Below are 18,144 nucleotides of genomic sequence, written 5' to 3'. Positions count from 1 at the left end.
TTGGCACAGCTATGCCAGTGCTGGAAAGTTAGTTAGGATTTGGGCCTAAGCTGGCAAAGATGCCAATCTCTTTGGTGAGCCACACTGGGATAAACATGTGGTGTATGCATGTATGAAGGCATTTGACATTCCTTGCTTCTGCTGGGAGAACAGAGAAGAGGAAGATGTTGGACAACACACTAGGTTTACACCACAGACATGAAGTTGTCCTGGCCCAGTTCCTCTTTTTCTGGGAGAAGGCAATAGCATTTGTATTACGAGTACAACCTGCAAGAGCAGGAGGCATTTCTCTGCACACAAAGTTGCATCACTTTCTTTCTTCTTTTATCACATTGGGACTTCCAAATTGCACACAATCTCTAGCGAGCAGAAGGGCATATCACAATGGAAGCAAAATATGATCAAGGCATAGAGGTATCAAGGTTGTTTTACACACACACACACATGAGAAATTTCCAGAGTGCCAGCTGGAGATGAACAAGTTGCACAACACTGTCTGCCGTTGATCTACACATTTCACTCTGTATAGAAAGTCATTTCAAGAGCATATTTTAACTTAAATGCAAAAGCAATTTTGCTGTCTGCAGTTATTTTTGGGAAATTTCACAAGATAGCTCATGCTGAAAGGCAATGCCCTTGTGGGCTAGGATGTGTTGAGACCATTGTCCACTCTATTCCTTATTGTCCCTTCTATTCCAAGATCTGTCAAAGATATCTGGATCCTATACTGAGAACAAGAGGAGGATTTACAGATGTGGCAAGAATACGCTACCTCCTAACATTGTTCTGAGGAAATAACAGATACTGTGGCAACTTTCCTATATCAGCTCACTGAGCTGTGCAATCAAGAAGTTGATTTGCTATCTGCCTGACCAAATGTTTACAGTGCAGATCTGTTTGTTTTATATGCCAATAAAGGATTCTATTCTAAAAAAAAAAAATTCTACAAAAGCAATTTGAAATATTTAATTCTGAATATTTTTCTAATGGGAGCTCAATTGGAGACAGCTGGCTGTCTTATCATTTTTGTTGCTTTTCCCTACAGATTTTCCATCTTCTACCAATATGACAGCAATCCGTGATGAGCAGAATGGAATTTCTGTTATGTGGGAACCTCCCAAACCCATTGGCAAATTAGTTTTGTGGTACATAGTGGAATGGACCTCTGGAGAGTGGCATGATCATTACCAACATGACACTGTATGGAAAAAGGTCCCCATTCAGAACACAACAACCTATATCCAAGGTAAGGTATTCTCTCTTTGTAATATATAGGGCTGAAACAGTACAGTTTCTTATAGGGAAGCCCTGTGCGTGTCTACACAAAGGAAGTCCCCTTATGTTCAATGGGGCTTACTCTGGGGAGAATGTGTAAAAGATTTCAGCAACAGTCCCAGAATGGTGAAATAGACAGAATAGAATTCTATCAATTCTGTGGATAGAAATCTGACATGCAAAGTTAGTTTTAGAGGTATCAAAGTTGCCCACTTTTTAGTTCTCAAGCATCAAATAAGTCCCTTTTGGAGACACACATGGTTCAAATTTTAAAAAGAGTAAATGCATCAGACACACTGGCGTACTTGGGGGGGCAGACGGGGCAAATGCCCTGAGCGCTGACCCTCCAGGGGCGCCTCCTCAAGCCTCCCCCCGCCGCCCGCCCGCCCACTTTTTTCTTTAAAGGGAGAGAAGCTGGCAGCTCAGACAGCTTCTGTCCCTTTAAGAAAGCCTCCCCCCTATGGAGGAGCAACTCCTCCTCTCTGGCAGCGACTCAGCACTGGACTGGGCCACCCCCCCTCCTCTTTTATAGGAGGAGAGGGCAGGGGCACCCTAGAGCGTCAGCGTGACTCCTGTTGCGCTGACGCTCTGACCTGGGCGCCTTGCCCTCTTGCTGCCTCTGGAGAGACCTCCGAAGGCAGCGAGAGCGCAGCCTAAAGCATCGGCACTGATGCTCTGGCCCGGGTGCCACCCCTCGCTGCCTCTGGAGAGGCCTCCAGAGGCAACAAGAGGGCAGCCTAGAGCGTCATCAGATGCTCTGGGCTTCCCGGGCCCCGACGGAGGCTTCCGCGCCACTTACAAGTGGTGCGGAGATCTCCTTTAGAGCGGTCTGGGGCTGCTGGAAGGAGCGCTCCAGACTGGTGGGCTGCCAGCAGCCCCAATCCGCTCCCATGGAGAACTCCGTGCCACTTACAAGCGACGCAGAAGTCTCCGTCGGGGCCACGGCTGCCTCCTTCATTCCCCCTTTTTTCCAAAGGGGGAATGGAGGAGGTAGCCGGACAGATGTAATTGTGGTAACGATGATGTCACCGCAATTACTTCCAGGTCACAGGTGGGGGGGCGGAAAAGGGGTGAGAGGGCAAGGGGTGTGGGGGGTGGAAAACTGGGGGTTGCCCCAGGCGCCGGGACCCCCAGGTATGCCACTGATCAGACATACAAGCAAACTAGCAGAATCAATATGAACAAACTGACCTATTGTGAGTATTTGAGATAACCTCCAAACGGGCTGCTTTTGAGTTCTGAGAAATCAAGTATCTTGTTGTGTACTCCCAATGGCATCTGGTGGACTGCTGTGAGGTACAGGAAGCTGGACTAGATAAGCCCTTGACCCAATTTATCAGGGTTCTTCTTATTTCTTGCGTTAAGTTACAATTTTTTTGCCTCAAACCATGTAGAAGGTCATTTTAAAACAGCAGGATACAAATTTATAGATTCCTGTTTCAGAGTTTTTATTATCATGATCCCATTTCTTTAATCATACATGAACTTCCTATGATTTCATCATATAAAACATTTTAAGATAAAAATGCAATCCTCTACAGGAGACATCAGAGCAGAGCAGAACTTAAACATTTCGGTGTATGCTGTGTATCAAGATGGAGTCAGCAAGGCCTGCTCTGTCCAGAGCTTTTCAAAAGAGCAGTGTAAGTACAATACAGACAGGGCCATTGTGAGGGAAAAAAGCTTTTCCATTGTATACTTTTGAGCTATTGTGTACCTTTCCTTCATTGTGCACTGTGTGGTCAAACATACACTAATTGGCTTATCTCAAAAAGTCTACTGCAGTAGACACATTGTATGAAGAAAATTTTAAAATGTCTTTTTGGAAACGTGTTGATAAAGCTTATTTGCTTTCTGTACCTCAAAAAGAGTATTCATGCATCTGCTGACTACTTTATCAACATGTTTCCAAAAAGACATATTCTCTGCAACACATACTCATTAGAATATTTCTCACACCTTACGCGGAATATGGTGATAAATGTTATGGGACCCCAATTTTTAGGTATGACTTTATTTAACAAAATGTTTTGAAGACTAGCAAAGACCATGACTGTGTACTACTTTCAAAGTCATACACAGCTGGAATGGATTTTTCCTTAGCAAATGGGGCACTATCCTTACCCTCGTGTGAATCATTTCCACTCAAAGTCCTTTTCACAAATGTCCTGTGATGAGCCTGAATGGATGAATCAAGTTACATGCTCCTTTTGCTTTGCTCAGTAGTTTTGGTGTAGTTTTTCCTCAACAAAAATGGTATTGAGGAAATGAAGAAATTCAACAGTATAGGGATGCATATGACTGCATGTACTTTTGGAAAACCTGCAACACCAGCCAAAGGATTATTTAACACCACCATCATCACTACTACCACAACTTTTTTTAGGAATCAAATTCCTGGAATTACTTCTAAAAACTTCTCATTTGAGCATATTAATAACTTAGAAATTTTCACAAATGTGAAATTTTCACAAATAACTTAGAAATTAGAACCAGAGGATGCACAATGGTAAAGTCCCAATTATTCCAACTGTTTGTTTATACCCTTTTTCCTAGTGTTTGTTGCTCTGTGTGTTTGTTAGAACTTGCAGTGTTCCCTTACAGCACAAGATGGCAACATTTCATGAACAATTCTAGTAACTTTTATTTTAAAACATTTATCCCCTCTTCTTATCCCCTGTGGGGAAGCACAAGGTGGCTTACTTATTTAAGAATATATTTAAGAATATGCCATTTAAAAAATATAACAAGTAAAATCTAGTAAAACAAAATTATAGCTCCCTGCTGTGAACCACCAAAGGACACTTCTTTGAACAAAATCTGAACTTTCCTGAGCATTATGGCACTGTTAACTGGCAGTACCTGATCAGTATTTCAGTTCCTTCACATAGAGGATATCTTGGAACCATTTGGCTTCACAGAAGCTTTAAAAAAAAAAGGCAAAGGATGAATGTATTATATGGGATCTGATGGTGAAAGATGTCTTGCAATTCCAGTATGTGCTGCTGGCAATTTTTTTTCACCTGGATGGAGAAGTCAAAGTGATACTCTCTTTGCTGGCCTGAAACTCTTAATTTATTTTTATGCCACATGCCCTCTGTAGTTCAAACCGCTTCTCTTTACTTCGTAGTTAGGTTGGTCCAGCTGCTATTAACCCATAAATCAAGGAAATGTAACTATAAGGCCAATCCCATTCCCACTGGTGCAGTGGCTGCTGTATTCTGCATGTCAGCAGGGGACAGGGCTGGCCAGGAGAGATAAATAAAGAAAAACTGGCTGTTGCCTGGTCCCTTACGGGCCTACTCAGATCTACACCAGGTCTTTTGATGGCATGGATCTGTTATGAGGAAGGGGGCACATCAAGCACAGAATGATAGTATAGGATTTGGCTGCTGCCAGTCCTATCGAACCCTACCCCATTCTGCTCCCACCAGCAAAACTGTGGTGGTGGCCAGTCTGCAGGGTGCTATTGATTGCATATGGTCTTCTGGGCCTTGCAATGGTGGCAGAACTCCACAGACTGGTGGAGAGGTTGCCACAATAGTGGAATGTGTGGTATGTGAGTAGACCTCGGGCTTTGCCAATGTACTATGCAGATAGGTTTGGGCTATCATATTCCCAGTTAAATGGCAGTGAACCAAGGTGTGTACAGAGAGAGAGAGAGAGAGAGAGAGAGAGAGAGAGAGTTTGCTATTGCAGATACAGTTCTGGGGCGGAATTGTCCAACAAAAGAAATCTAAAGGCAGTTAATCATATGAGCTGTAACTGATTACATTTGTCTAAGTGTGGAGTGAATAAAAACAATAGGTTTCAAGAAAAAAAGATTTTAAACAGAAACGGTCATTTAAATGAAAACACAGGCTGATTTCGGTTCTTAGAAAATCAGCTTTTGATTAACTTAAGGAAGTAATAATTCAAGGGAAAAAACATTCATTCATAAAATACTACACTTCAGTACTGTGGTACTTGGAAATAATCATTCTCGTTTTCTTTCTTTTTCTCACTCTCTGAACAGTGCTTGTGAAAAAACATCAGGATGGACGTGCTGATAATTATCTAAAAAGTACCTCCGCAGCTATTGATGGTAGGAAAGGACAGTGGTGGGGCTTTGCAAGAAACAGGGAGTTTCTGTCTGACCAGAAATGGGAGGGACCAACCAGTGATGACATTTCAAAAGTGGTAGGGACTGCAAACAGCTCACCGACGTGATTCAAAGGAAACAAAAGTTCAAGTTATCTTCACACATAGCTCAAGTGTGATCACATGAGAGCATCCAAGGTCAATTTTGTAATGGATCAACATAGTTATTTGTTCCCTGAATATATAATGTTTTGTAATTTTCAGTCCAATGGCTAATGTCACACAGAGGACATTTGGTGTAAACAAAACAAAAATCTCCTATTACTGACCTTGTGATTATATTGTTTTCAATGTATCAATCATCAACCAAGTGCAAAAGTTCTTGTGCAAATATAATGGCCATCTTGCTCAGTATCAAGCATAGCTCTGAATCACATTCACTCTTGTGTATCACATGCAAACTAATGTTCAAAGCACTTCTGCGTGCTGTGTCATTTAATCAGTATTTTTAACTATTCCAATTGGTCAGACAAGACTACTAAACAGTGTTTCAGTTCTGAACAGGATAAGATCTGTTAATGCAGAATAATATCAAACTTTTGATTGCAGTGTAACGCTATATAGAATTATTACAATAACTATTTAACGAGAAAATGTTTATCCCTTTTTAAAATATTTAATTTTTTATAGTTTTGCAACAAGGCCAAAAAAAAAGGAGAATGAAGCATTAATCATACTTTTGAAATGTGCATGCCTAATTACAGAGCTACGTATTTGGACGTCATTGCTACTTATGTGTCAGTGGCATGCTTCTGGTTCTAGTTCAAGGAAATTGATGACCCAATCCTATCCAAAATTCCAGTGCTGTAACAGTGGGGCTGTTAGTTTCAAAGGAAAAATGTCTTCTAAAAAAAAATCAGAGGATTAATTTAAGAGAAAGTTGAAAAGGTCAAATCTTAACTCAAGTTGAGTTAAGAAGGTCAAATCTTTTCAATACATTTGGAAATTATTTAAAATCACTATAATAGAATCTCAGGTTGTATATGACAAGTTAGGAAAGTCCAAGTACAAGGGGATGTCAGTGTGGTTAATAAGCAGAGTCAAGAGAACCCAGAGAGGGCAAAAAGGCTTCTTATAAAAATGGGAGGGGGGAATCATGCCCAAATAAGGCAAATTTTTAAAAAGCAAACACTCTGCTAAAGGAAATGTAGGAAAGGCAAGTAAAAAAGAATTTAAGGAGTATGTTGCAAAAAGCATTCAAACAAAACATTATTTAAAAACATCAGAAACAAGAATCTAGACAGAGTGCTGGTTAAACTGTTCAACAACAACGTGAAAAAGGATTACTGAAAGACAATTGCAGAGAAACTCAATTAACACTTGGCATCAATTTTCACTGTGGAAAGTATTCCCCAAATAGCTACACCAGAATCAATTGAAAGGGAGAGGCATCTGTAAAGCTGGGTCAGATCAGGTCCAGCCAGTGCCAGCCTAAAGTTGCTGCTGCTCTCCTTCTCACACATACAAAATAAGATTTCTCATCTGCCCCCTGCCCTCAGAGGGTGATGTGGAGTGAAGCAGAGCTGAGACAGAGCCCCTTCTCCCAACTTTCCCTTTCTCTTTGCTTAGCCTAATCCAGGGGTGCCCAAACCCCGGCCCTGGGGCCACTTGCGGCCCTTGAGGCCTCTCAATGCAACCCTCAGGGAGCCCCCAGTCTCCAATGAGCCTCTGACCCTCCAGAGATTTGTTGGAGCCCGCACTGGCCCAATGCAACTGCTTTCAGCGTGAGGGCGACTGTTTGACCTCTCGCATGAGTTGTGAGATGAGGGCTTCCTCCACTGCTTGCTGTTCACGTCTGTGATGCAGTAGTGGCAGCAAAGGAAAGGCTGGCCTTGCTTTGTGCAAGACCTTCTATAGGCCTTGAGCTATTTCAAGACCTTCATTCATTCATATAAGTTCATCTTTAATATATTCATGTACGTAAACTTATGTAAATTTATTCAAATTGTAAATGTAAATTAATTCTTTTTTTCCCCTGGACCCTGGCACAGTGTCAGAGAGATGATGTGGCCCTCCTGCTAAAAACTTTGGACACCCCTGGCCTAATCCTAATCCATGCGCTGAGTTGATTGGTGGAAAATATTGTTCAAGTTAGAGTTATTAAATTAATCATTTTGGAAGAACAAGCTTTGCTGAGGGAGAATCAACCTGGTTTCTTCAAAGAAAAGACCTGCCTTATCAACCCTTTAGAATTCTTTGAGAATGTCAACAAAGATGTGTAGTGATGCAGTATGCAGGACCACTGTCTTACATGGCTTTAGAAGGTAATCAAAGGATTGGTCTATCAATGGCTAGTAGCCTATGGCACCTTCATGTTCAAGGCATTAAGCTTCTGACTGACAGTTGTGTGGGGACACAGAAGGGTTGCCACCTTCATGCTCTTGCTTGTGAATTTGCAGAAGCACCAGGCTCACACTGTTGGTAGATGGTGGACGTGGTAGCCTTTGGTCTGATACAGATTGTGAACCTTTTCAGTTCCATTTTTTTGTGCGTTACCACTCACCTCTCCATCTCCCTCTCCCTCTCCCATGCATGCGCTGCACACAAAAGTACATCCCATTGCTTAGGTGAATAACCGTTAAGCAACACAAAAACAAATGATTCTGAGAAACACCACTCTGGAAAAACCCCTCCTCTGCTAGATTCTCAAAGCTAGATTAGGAAAGGCTGCTGTGGGACAGCAGTATAAGGGAATGTTCTTAGACTGTTAGTCACATACATTAAGAAACAGAAGCACAATTTTATGTGTTAGGATGTCCCATCTATCATATATTGGCTGCAGCTGTAATCCTATACACACTTAATTGGGAGAAAGTTCTATTAAAATCAATACGACTTAATTCTAAGTAGGCACGAATAGTTTTGCACGATAAGACTAGGTGCGACTAAAGGAGATGTGAAATGTGTTACTGCATTTCTGTCTCTTTAAACATTTTAAAAATTGCAGCCATGGGGCTTTCTTCATCTATACTGAGATCATGCAGTATGGAAAAGTTTAACTCTTTCCACCAACACTGCTTTCCCCATGAAAATTGCCCCACAAAAGCTGCTGTTTGCTCTGTGGAAAAACGTAGAAAACTGTGGAATGTAGCAGCTACCCTCCTGGGGCGCTCGCAGCTTGGGGGAAAGATGATTTTTCTTAGGAAAATTACATGGGGGGGGGGTGAGAATTATTCCCCTGTTTTCTAGTCCCAGTTCAGGTTGAGGATCATCACAGAGGTGATTTTTAAAAATGTCAGAGACAGAAATGCAATAATATCTCTTCTAGTTTGAGCCTAGAACAGGGCTTCCCAAAGTGTGGGTCGCAACCCCATGTGTGGTGGGTTGTGTGTTGGGCCATTGTGCTCTCCCTTGCTTCCAGTCAGCTTCAAATTGGAGCAGTTCTGGAAGCACTGGGAGGACCCAGAGGCCTCTCCCAGGTCACGCTGGGATGGTGACCTACTCTATTGACCTCTGCAGGCCTCTGAATGGCCTGCAGAAGTGTACTGAAGCAACTTCCAGTAAAAACAGTAAAACCATTTGGAGACCTTGCAGCACGTCACGACCCAACATGGAGGATGAGGTGGGTCACAGCGCTGGGAAGTTTCAGAGTCACTGACCTAGAACATAAGAACAGAAGAGCCTTGCTGGATCAGGCCAAAGGCCAATCTAACCCACCATCCTAGTGGCCAAGCAGATGGCTCTGGGAAACTCTCATGCTGAAGGCAATAGCCCTCTCCTGCCATTATTCCCCTGGTATTCAGAAGTATACTGTCTCTAAACTTTGGAAGCAGCTTGTTGCCATCATGACTGGTAGCCTATGGGCACAATCATAACTAGGTCTACTCAGAAGTCAGTCCTATTGTGTTCAATGGGACTTACTTACTCCCAGGAGAGTGAGGTTAGGACTGCAGCATTTGATAGATATCCTCCATGAATTTGACTAATCCTCTTTTTAAGCTACCTAAACTCATGGCCATCACATTTTGTGCTTGTGAATTCCATAAATTAATTATGTTCTTTGTCAGGAGTGTCCAAACTTTTTGGCAGGAGGGCCACATCATCTCTCTGACACTGTGTCGAGGGCAGAATTAATTTACACTTCAAAGTTGAATAAATTTACATAAATGAATACGTTCGAGATGGAATTTAGATGAATGAATGAAGGTCTTGCAATAGCTCAATGCCTATAAAAGGCCTCACACAAAGCAAGGCCAGCCTTTCCTTTGTTGTCAGTGCTGCATCACAGACATGAAACAACAAGCAGTGGAGGAAGCCCACAGCTCACTGAGAGCTTGAACAGTCGCCCTCACGCTGAGAGCAGTTGCGCTGGGCCAGCATGGGCTTCAGCAAGTCTCTGGAGGGCCAGAGTCTCATTGGAGACTGAGGGCTCCCTGCGGGCCAGATTGGGAGTCTTCGAGGGCCGCAAGTGGCCCCCAGGCTGGGGTTTGGGCTCTGTGTAAAAAAAGCTCAACCCCAAGAGCTTGAGCTCTCAGGAAATCTCCAAATTTTATTTTTTCCATGAATTTATTAAGTGGTCTTTTAGGTACCAATTTCGTTTAGCTGCAGTTTCAATATGGGAATAGTATGGATCAAACAACCTGATCTAAACTACTGTATACACTCACCTTGTGGTAAGCTGATAATTCACATGATGTTTTGATCATTTGGCTACATTATCACATGGAATTTCCATTGTATTCCATCTCAAGCTATCCATGATTATTTTGCAACTTTTTGCAACATGGGGTGTGTGTGTGTGTGTGTGTGTGTGTGTGTGTGTGTGTGTGTGTGTGTATGTATCTGACCTACCTACTTCTCAGCAATTTTTTTAAAATGAGGATTCCAACTAAATAACATACATGAAACATTGGAAGGTACTAAAGCAAGGCTAGGAATTCTCATGCATTTGGATATTGCCCAAAGCATTAGCTGGATGGACACCATGTAGCCTCATGCTCAATTCATTCAGAACGCATATGGAGGGTAAAATGCTGATCAGAATACCAGATGCCACTTACTGGTTTTCTCTCTCTCTTTTAAAGATGATGAACAAGATAAAGATGTTGGACTTCTCTTGGGAGTTGGCACTGGAGTGGCTTCCTTATCTATCTTCGTTTTGGTTTTGATTGCTAAGAAATCATGCAGGAAAAGGTATATATTGTGGTGCATGTACAGGGACAGCATGCAGGTTTTGCCTGTGTGGATCAAACTTCTCAGCCCCAGGGCTTTGCCATTTGCATGTGTATTCTCCCTCTTAGAGCAAGACTTTGTTACTATATATCTAGACATGCAATTGAGTAGGAATTGCAGTAGTGCAAAAGCAAGCACACAGATGGAAGCTGGGCCTGAAAGGGGGGGACCAGGGGACAAAATTCTCAAAGCCAGGGCTTCCATCGGCCTGAGTCATGACAAAACAAACTATACAGAAACATCTAGCTTGTAGGAAAATGAAGGAGGGGCAATCAAGCAACTTGCCCTGGTGCCAATGCCAGGTCTCAGCAGTCCTGATGGCAGCACTAGTCCCAACACAGCATCAGTACTCTCAAATCTCAAATCTGCCAGTCAGAAATTTCTTAGTGACTTTTTGGATCACTTAGTGACCACTTAGTGAGCTGCATTCATTCAGAGTGCTGCTTCCAGCACAGATGGTAGAAGGACTGTTTTGAAGTTGCACCATTTTGTGCTGTAGCAACTAGGCACAAAATGTATGAACCACTTGTGCCTTCCCACAGTTGGAAGAACAGGAAAGTGCGTGCCTAACCTCTGTAAGCAAACAGCTACAGGGAGATAAACTAGGCTGCATGTTGGCATCTCTATGAGGTGGAGGGCTGAACTTCTCCACATACCATGGTAGGTCCAAAGTCCCTTTAAGGCAAGTGTCAAAGATAAGGCCTATGGGCTGGGTGTAGCCTCGGAAGCTTTTTATCCAGCCCTCAGCATCACCATCAGATGCTCTCAGCTACTGAGCTATGCCTAGGTGTCACTGCTTAAAGGGATGCCCGCATGATAATTGGGCTCTCCCATATCTTAAAAATATGATTAAGATTTACATATTTTCTCTTCCGTCATTTGCAGCTAATGAGTTCCTAAGTGAGAAAAAAGTACTTATTTCTGGTCATCTTGCTTAATGACATCAGTTCCTGTTAATGACATCACTTCCAGCCCTCAGCAGGCATTATGAATGCTATTCGGCCTCCTGTATGAAATTAGTTTGTTTATAAGGAGTGTGTCAATATTGTGAAAAAGTATGTCTGGACTTTGCCAGCGTGGGTTATCTGCAAAAATAAATCTGTGGTTAAAGAGGATTCTCCCTTCCATAGTGCCAAGTCTGTTCGTGACATGGGTTTCTCCTCCATAGCCCTCTATGTGGGCTAAATAACTTGATGGGACACTATGTACTGATCACTTGGGCACTTTTTGCTCTGTCAGGCTGGTGTGCTGAGGACCTGGTGACAGAGTTGCCACAATGTCTGATTTCCAGGCAGAGGTATTTTCAACTGGCCAATGGTCCACAAAGAAACGGAAATGATACAATTCTATGAGAAAAGCTGACTGCCTTGGCTAATGAATGCTTCAACCAGCCCTAAGTCATAATTTGATTTCAGTGGGACTTGCTTTTCCAGTCAGTAGTTTAGAATGACTGGACAGTTGGACCTCTTGCTTTGGTATCTGAATGCTGTTGGGATTAAACGTGGGAGTTTTTCTTCCACGCCAAACATTGTGTGTGGAACTCTGATTTCAGAGTGGGACTGTGGCGGGGTATAGGGTTAAAGTACTCATCCAGATTAAGCCCCCCCCCCCGCCTATGCTATTTACAAGGAGAAAAGAAAGTATGCCAAGGACAATGATGTGATTAAAGTTGCATCTGGTTTGCCCTTAGAATGGAATGACAGATAATAATGGCAGACCCATTCTTTCAAGCCATGGTTACACCACCAAGCACTCTGAAAGGAGGATATGGGGCTATTTCAGGCAGGAAAATGGTGGGCAGGAGAGCAGTGCTGCAGAATCCTTTGCCCTTTACAGTTTCCTCCTCCCAGCCGCTTTTTCTTTCAGATGAGCTCCCAAAATGAGCCAGGATCAAGGGGTGAGGGAAAATGACATGGGGAGGGGCTATGAAAGGCAACTTCCAAGGTGAGGAAGAGTTTAACACAGCCTCCAGCCTTCCACTTCCCTCCATCTACAAGGTCTCCCATTGTCCATTTTACCAGTGTTTGGTGGCAACCTGTGGCTGAAGTGTGCTGTCACTATATGTAATTCTATGTGTAGCCTGGTCTGAAAACAATGTTTCGGTTTAATTACTTTTTTTGCCAATAATGAACTTGAACCAGGATTTGTGACTCAAGTTAAAGATAACTTGTTGTGCTTTTTCAAAAGGGTTAGCACAGTGTGTATTTCAGTGGCACCCAAGTGGCTCTTTGAAGATTATCCTAAAGTGCAAAACAGCAGTGCGATCAAATCCCTGCAGGTAATTCCCTGTGCCAATTTTCTGTTTGGGGGGGAGAACTGGGGGTGGATGGGAAGGCACCTAGGTTCTGTGGAAATCACTGATGCTATCTTTAAAAATTATAAACTGGTGCTTTTCTTTTTTAGCGACTGATCACCAATTCAGATTATGCGGTGAGCCTGTATGGTTGTTGCTAACCTCCCCCCCCCCCCAATCTGTTTAGTAAAATTAGGCTTTTTTGTATTCCCCTTACAAGGAACAAGTAATTTGCAGACCAGGAGACCCTGCATTTATTTGAATGCAGAATTGCCCTGCAAAATAGATCGAGTTACAAAGCAAGCAAGTCCAAAACCTATGTTGCTCTCACCATGTGTGAAGTGGGAGGGAAGGCCTAATACCTGGGCCTAATATTAGGGCCTAATTAGGCCTAATTAGGCCTAATTAGGCCTAATACCTGGGCCTAATATTAGGGAAGGCCTAATACCTGGGCTGGTCTAATGTTATCAGTATAGTTCCAGCATAGTTCAGCCAAACTAGATATTACACAGGATGTAGAACATGGTCCAGTACTGTATGTGTTTGTGATGTTGGTCTTACAAAATTGTATTTGGGGGGACTGAAGATGGGGTGAAACCATCGTAGGGGTGTAGGAGGCTTTAATATTTCGCCCCTCCCACTGTTCTGATCTTGATCATAGCCCCCTCTTCACACACTATTTTAATGAGTGATCATGCCCCATCTCACCCTCTCACGTGCTATTGTGACATTAAAGACACACACACACACACACACACACCAGGCCATATGCATTCAGCGTTAACTTGTGGTTTGGTCTTTAGTTCCACAATGGTTGCTTCCTTGCATTCAAGTGGAACAAACATTTTAAATCTCATAATCTTGTCCTTTGGAGAATGAATTCTTGTGTACATAAATTGAGTTTTTTTTAATGATTAACAGCGCAATCCTGTCTTGTTCTGGAACAGGCAGGCCAGGAGGCTTGCGCTGTATTCAGCGCAAGATAGGGCTCCAAAGTGGCTCAGCGGGAGGCAAGAGGAAATTCTTCCCCTTACCCCTGGGTAAGCCACTGCAGCCCCAATGACAGCCCAATCCTATCCACACTTTCCTGGAAGTAAGCCCCATTCACTCTGATGAGATTTACTTCTGAGTAGACATGCATAGGAATGGGCTGTGAGTCTCCTAGGACTTGCGCCACCTCCAGAGGAGGCATAAGTCCGAGGAGAGCAGAGCGACTTCAAGCCGCTCCATGATGCTCAGGAATGGGGGCTAGGATTTGGCATAAGAGCCGGGTCGTAGCCCCGCCTCCCACTCCCTGCCCACCCCTGTGACTGCCCTCTGCCTGCTCTCCCCCACCCTGGAATGCCTCCCTCCTGCCTCCTCCCCACCCAAACCAGAGCTTAGCCGACGCAAGTCATCCCCAAGTCGGCGCAGAGGCTGGATTCAGCCTCTGCAGCCTGGCATGTGTCTGTGCACTGGCCCAGCCAACTTTAGAGGAGATGCAAACACGCTTTACTGCACAATTGTGACCATCCTGGGTCAGCGCTGGCCCAAGGGCAACTCTGGATTGCGCCCTTAATGACTGATTATTTTCACACTAAAACATACAGGGGTAATTTGTGTATCACAAAGCCAGAACAGGAGAAATTTCTGCCCCCGGGAGCCAGCAAAGTAACTCTGCACTAAAGCAGGAGAGAGAGAGAGAGAGAGAGAGAGAGAGACTCTTCCATAGCCAGTGCATAAACACTCATTAATTGGAACAATATCTATAGTTTAGAAATGATTAGATTAAGGATTGTTTTTAACACATACCTTCAGTTTCAATTCCAGTCTCTCTGTTCATCCCTTTTCCTCCCTCTAGCAGCTTCCAGTTTTTATTGTCAATGCTGCCACCATCTTCCCACTCTTAACACCTTCTACACACCCAGACTGGTCCTAATCCAGTTACAATTTGCAATGACTACGACCTATTGTAAGTCATGGAACAACGTAGCATTGTTTTCCATGGAACTTAGTCACAACTAACATTAGTTAGTTTGGGCTAATATTAGAACAGTCACATTTTTATGATTGAAAAAATCATAGCCAAAAATGTTTGCTGGTTAATCAGACAGCAGATCACTCACACACACTTATAAAAACTGCAGATGGCAAGCATAACTATAACAGAGACATTCAATGGATGGAACTGCCTCTTCTAAGATGAACCCTGTAATGAAACATACACACATCACCTAAATATAAGGGCTTCTATCCTAAGTTTAGTCAGTCATGATAAATTGCCCAATCTTACCCCCCCCCACACACACACACTTCATTGCATGCAGCCAAGCCAACAGAATGTGCACTGCATGTTATGATGCATGCAGTCAGACAGCCAGCAGAATGAAGCTTCTGATTGCTTCTTTCAGCAATCAGAAAGAAGTAAAAAAAACTTTTTAACTTATCTCCCTAAAGGCTGCCTGATTGACTTTGGATCTCCTTGGATCCACACCAGCAATTTTGATGGTGTAAGCCCAAGGAGAGGAAGGGGGAAGTGGCATACATACCTAGGGTATTTGACACTCAAGGCAGGCCATTCAAAGCCACAGGTAGATCTGGCCTCCACCTTAAGATTCCCAGAGATTTTGATCCCCAGGGAAGACCAGATCTACCGCCCACTCAAAGCGAAGGGTAGACTTGGTCTCCACTTGAGATTCCTCTGGCAGAGGTCAGTCTACTGACTGCTTGAAGCAAAAGGTAGACCTGGCTTCAACCTCAAGATTGTGGGGAAGACCAGATCTGCTGACTACCCAGTAGTGTATTTGACACTTTGGGTGGATTTGATGCCCAGGATGGTACACCTCGTTCCACCCTGGTACACTACTGAAAAGGAGTGGGAAGGGAAAATCAGGAATAGGATCTGGCTTGTACTTTTGCTGCCAAGATTTACTTCCTCCAGTCCACCTTCTGCCCTCCCCACTCCAAACTGTCCCCTCTGCCTCCTTACTTGGGCTAGTGGAGTTTCTGGGCAAATCTGGTGTGTGCATGGAGTTGCTGGCCATTTCTGCCAGTGGTTTCATTGTGTACAATGGCAGCACAAGTTGCAGGGCCATTTATGACAGGGAATCTCTCAGTCTGCTGTTGTAAATGACCCATATAGATTGGGCTGTAACTAGACTACAACCCTCCCAAAAAAGTAAGCTTCTTGCTGCAGATCTTTTTATTTTTCCTATACTGTATGTAGATTCATGCAAGGCCAATCAACTTAAATGAATATACAATTGACTAAGATTTCTGTAATTGGCCACTAACAAGGATTGCATGAATATTCCCTGGACTGAATGCACAAACATTATTGCCACATTTTCCTCCTGTTTGTTGTGAAGTGTTCCTCTCAGTTTTCCAAAGGTCTTGCTTCCTTTTATGACTATTTGTTAAGCATTATTACTGAGTTTACGCCATTGTGCTAGATTAGACATTGATACTTTAATGGTTTGCTGCCTCCCCCTTTCCTTAAATTTATTATGCAAATACTGCCATTGCAAAATGTTCAAAATGTTCCATAATTGTTTCTCAGGAAAAAAATGGTTCAGTGTCACACAATTCAACAAGGCTATTCCTGGATTACGAGGATGTTGTAATAACTGAAGTGGAGGAGACATTGGTACATGCAGCTGTGGATGATGATGATGATAAGAATGAAAGTAGGGACGCTGTTTCTGAGCAGGGTAACAGTTTGCAACAGGTACTGTTGATTGACAGTTCAGTCATTGTAGAGGAAAATGGCTACAAGCCTCAGGTATCCAACAAGACACTCTTAGGAAGTGCATTCTGCAGTACTTATGACATACATTCTCAAAACCTGGATACAAAATCAAGCCCACCAGCTCCATCTATGAATGTTTTAATAAAAGATTACACAAGTCCTATGGCCCCCATATGGCCTCTTGCAGGCACTGATGAAAATACATTTTCACTTGAGAAAATGAACCTTGTTTTGAACAACAGCAGATGTGGGCAGAACAGCATGGACAGCCTAACAGACGAAAAGCCCAATCCATCAATGGACAACCCATGGCATCTCCCACAATCAGATGACGATACTCAAGAACAGACTCTAATACCAAATGAATTACTGTCTTGCTTAGGAATTGGGAATGAAGATTCTACAGCTGTAATATCGTATTTTCCACAATGCGTTGCAAAGTGACTTGGATAGAGTGTTATTCTTAGGACAAGGAATCAAGAATATATGTTGTCTTGCAGCCCTGACATTGTTCTGTATTTTCAGGTAGGGCAACGCAGATTTGCTTCAGCATTCTCAGTTTGCTATCATGAATGAAATAAAAAGAAGGCTGCAATTGAAATGAATCACAGTACTACTCTGCCATGTCACTTTGGTATTATAAGTAGCTCGTATAATCTTAGCAATGAAGGTGAAGAAAAGGCCATCTGGACCCCTCTCCTAAAAGACCTACAAGTTGCTATTTTAACCTACAAGTTGCTCATGGATCAATCTGTAGCACTGTAACCCCAGTACATCAAAAACAGAAAGTAGGCACATTGTACAAAGTATCTGTAGAGCAAGAAACTCCACATAATTCAAGCAATGAACTAAATCAACAGACTTCAGCACAACATTTCAGGGTCACTAACCAGTTTGTGACTGAGAAAAAAAAAAATCTTTCCAAAGTTATGCCACAATGCTCAGTCAGAGAACTGTGGCCAAAATCAAGATGTGGAGAAAATGCCATTTAGGCCCAACTCCACATCACCCCAAATACTTTCTTTAATTGTATCCATCTCTGATGCCTCAAGAAAGGGGGGAGGGAATCCAATTTCAGTGTCACTCTCAGCTTAGCCATCTCATAATCAAATATGTTGTTCTGTGTTCAGACATGTACTCTGTTCAGTTCCTTTGCCTCAAGAGCACTTATTCTTCTACAGACATTAAGCAGTTATTGTACTCTAAACTGGTAAACCATTAAATGAATTGTATGATTAATACCAGAAAATATCTCCTTGTGATGGGCTCGCACATTGCCCAGGGAACACAAGAAGACTTCTCTGGTCTTTTCAGTTCTCATGGTTCCTTCCTCTGACAGCATCAAGCAGGTCCTATAAAGGGTCTGCATGAAGCTACCCATGTGAGAAGGCATTTTCATACTTTGGTATTTGTGGCAGCCAACCATGGGAAAGCTGATTTGCTGTGGCAACCATGCTGCTGAGATGAACTGAGATCACCACATAATTTACCCATGGTACCATCGAATGGAAGCCACATGCTGCTTTCACATATCTTA

General features: G+C 43.0%; 1 protein-coding gene across 1 annotated transcript in view; it reads left to right on the top strand.

Annotated features, from left to right (window-relative positions):
* The window catches only part of IL23R (interleukin 23 receptor), a 35,887-nt gene extending 18,836 nt beyond the window's left edge, over nt 1-17,051 (top strand). Inside the window, exons 9-14 of the mRNA XM_066624591.1 lie at nt 1,046-1,246; nt 2,817-2,918; nt 5,291-5,359; nt 10,440-10,548; nt 12,775-12,865; nt 16,419-17,051. Coding sequence (XP_066480688.1) covers nt 1,046-1,246; nt 2,817-2,918; nt 5,291-5,359; nt 10,440-10,548; nt 12,775-12,865; nt 16,419-17,051 — 1,205 coding nt within the window. The remainder of the gene's footprint in view (nt 1-1,045; nt 1,247-2,816; nt 2,919-5,290; nt 5,360-10,439; nt 10,549-12,774; nt 12,866-16,418) is intronic.
* The last annotated feature ends 1,093 nt before the right edge of the window (nt 17,052-18,144 follow it).

Source organism: Tiliqua scincoides, chromosome 4, assembly GCF_035046505.1.
Source record: "Tiliqua scincoides isolate rTilSci1 chromosome 4, rTilSci1.hap2, whole genome shotgun sequence".
Lineage (NCBI taxonomy): Eukaryota > Metazoa > Chordata > Lepidosauria > Squamata > Scincidae > Tiliqua > Tiliqua scincoides.
Note: the sequence above shows the minus strand (reverse complement) of the source record. Positions and strands in the feature narration are given on the sequence as shown.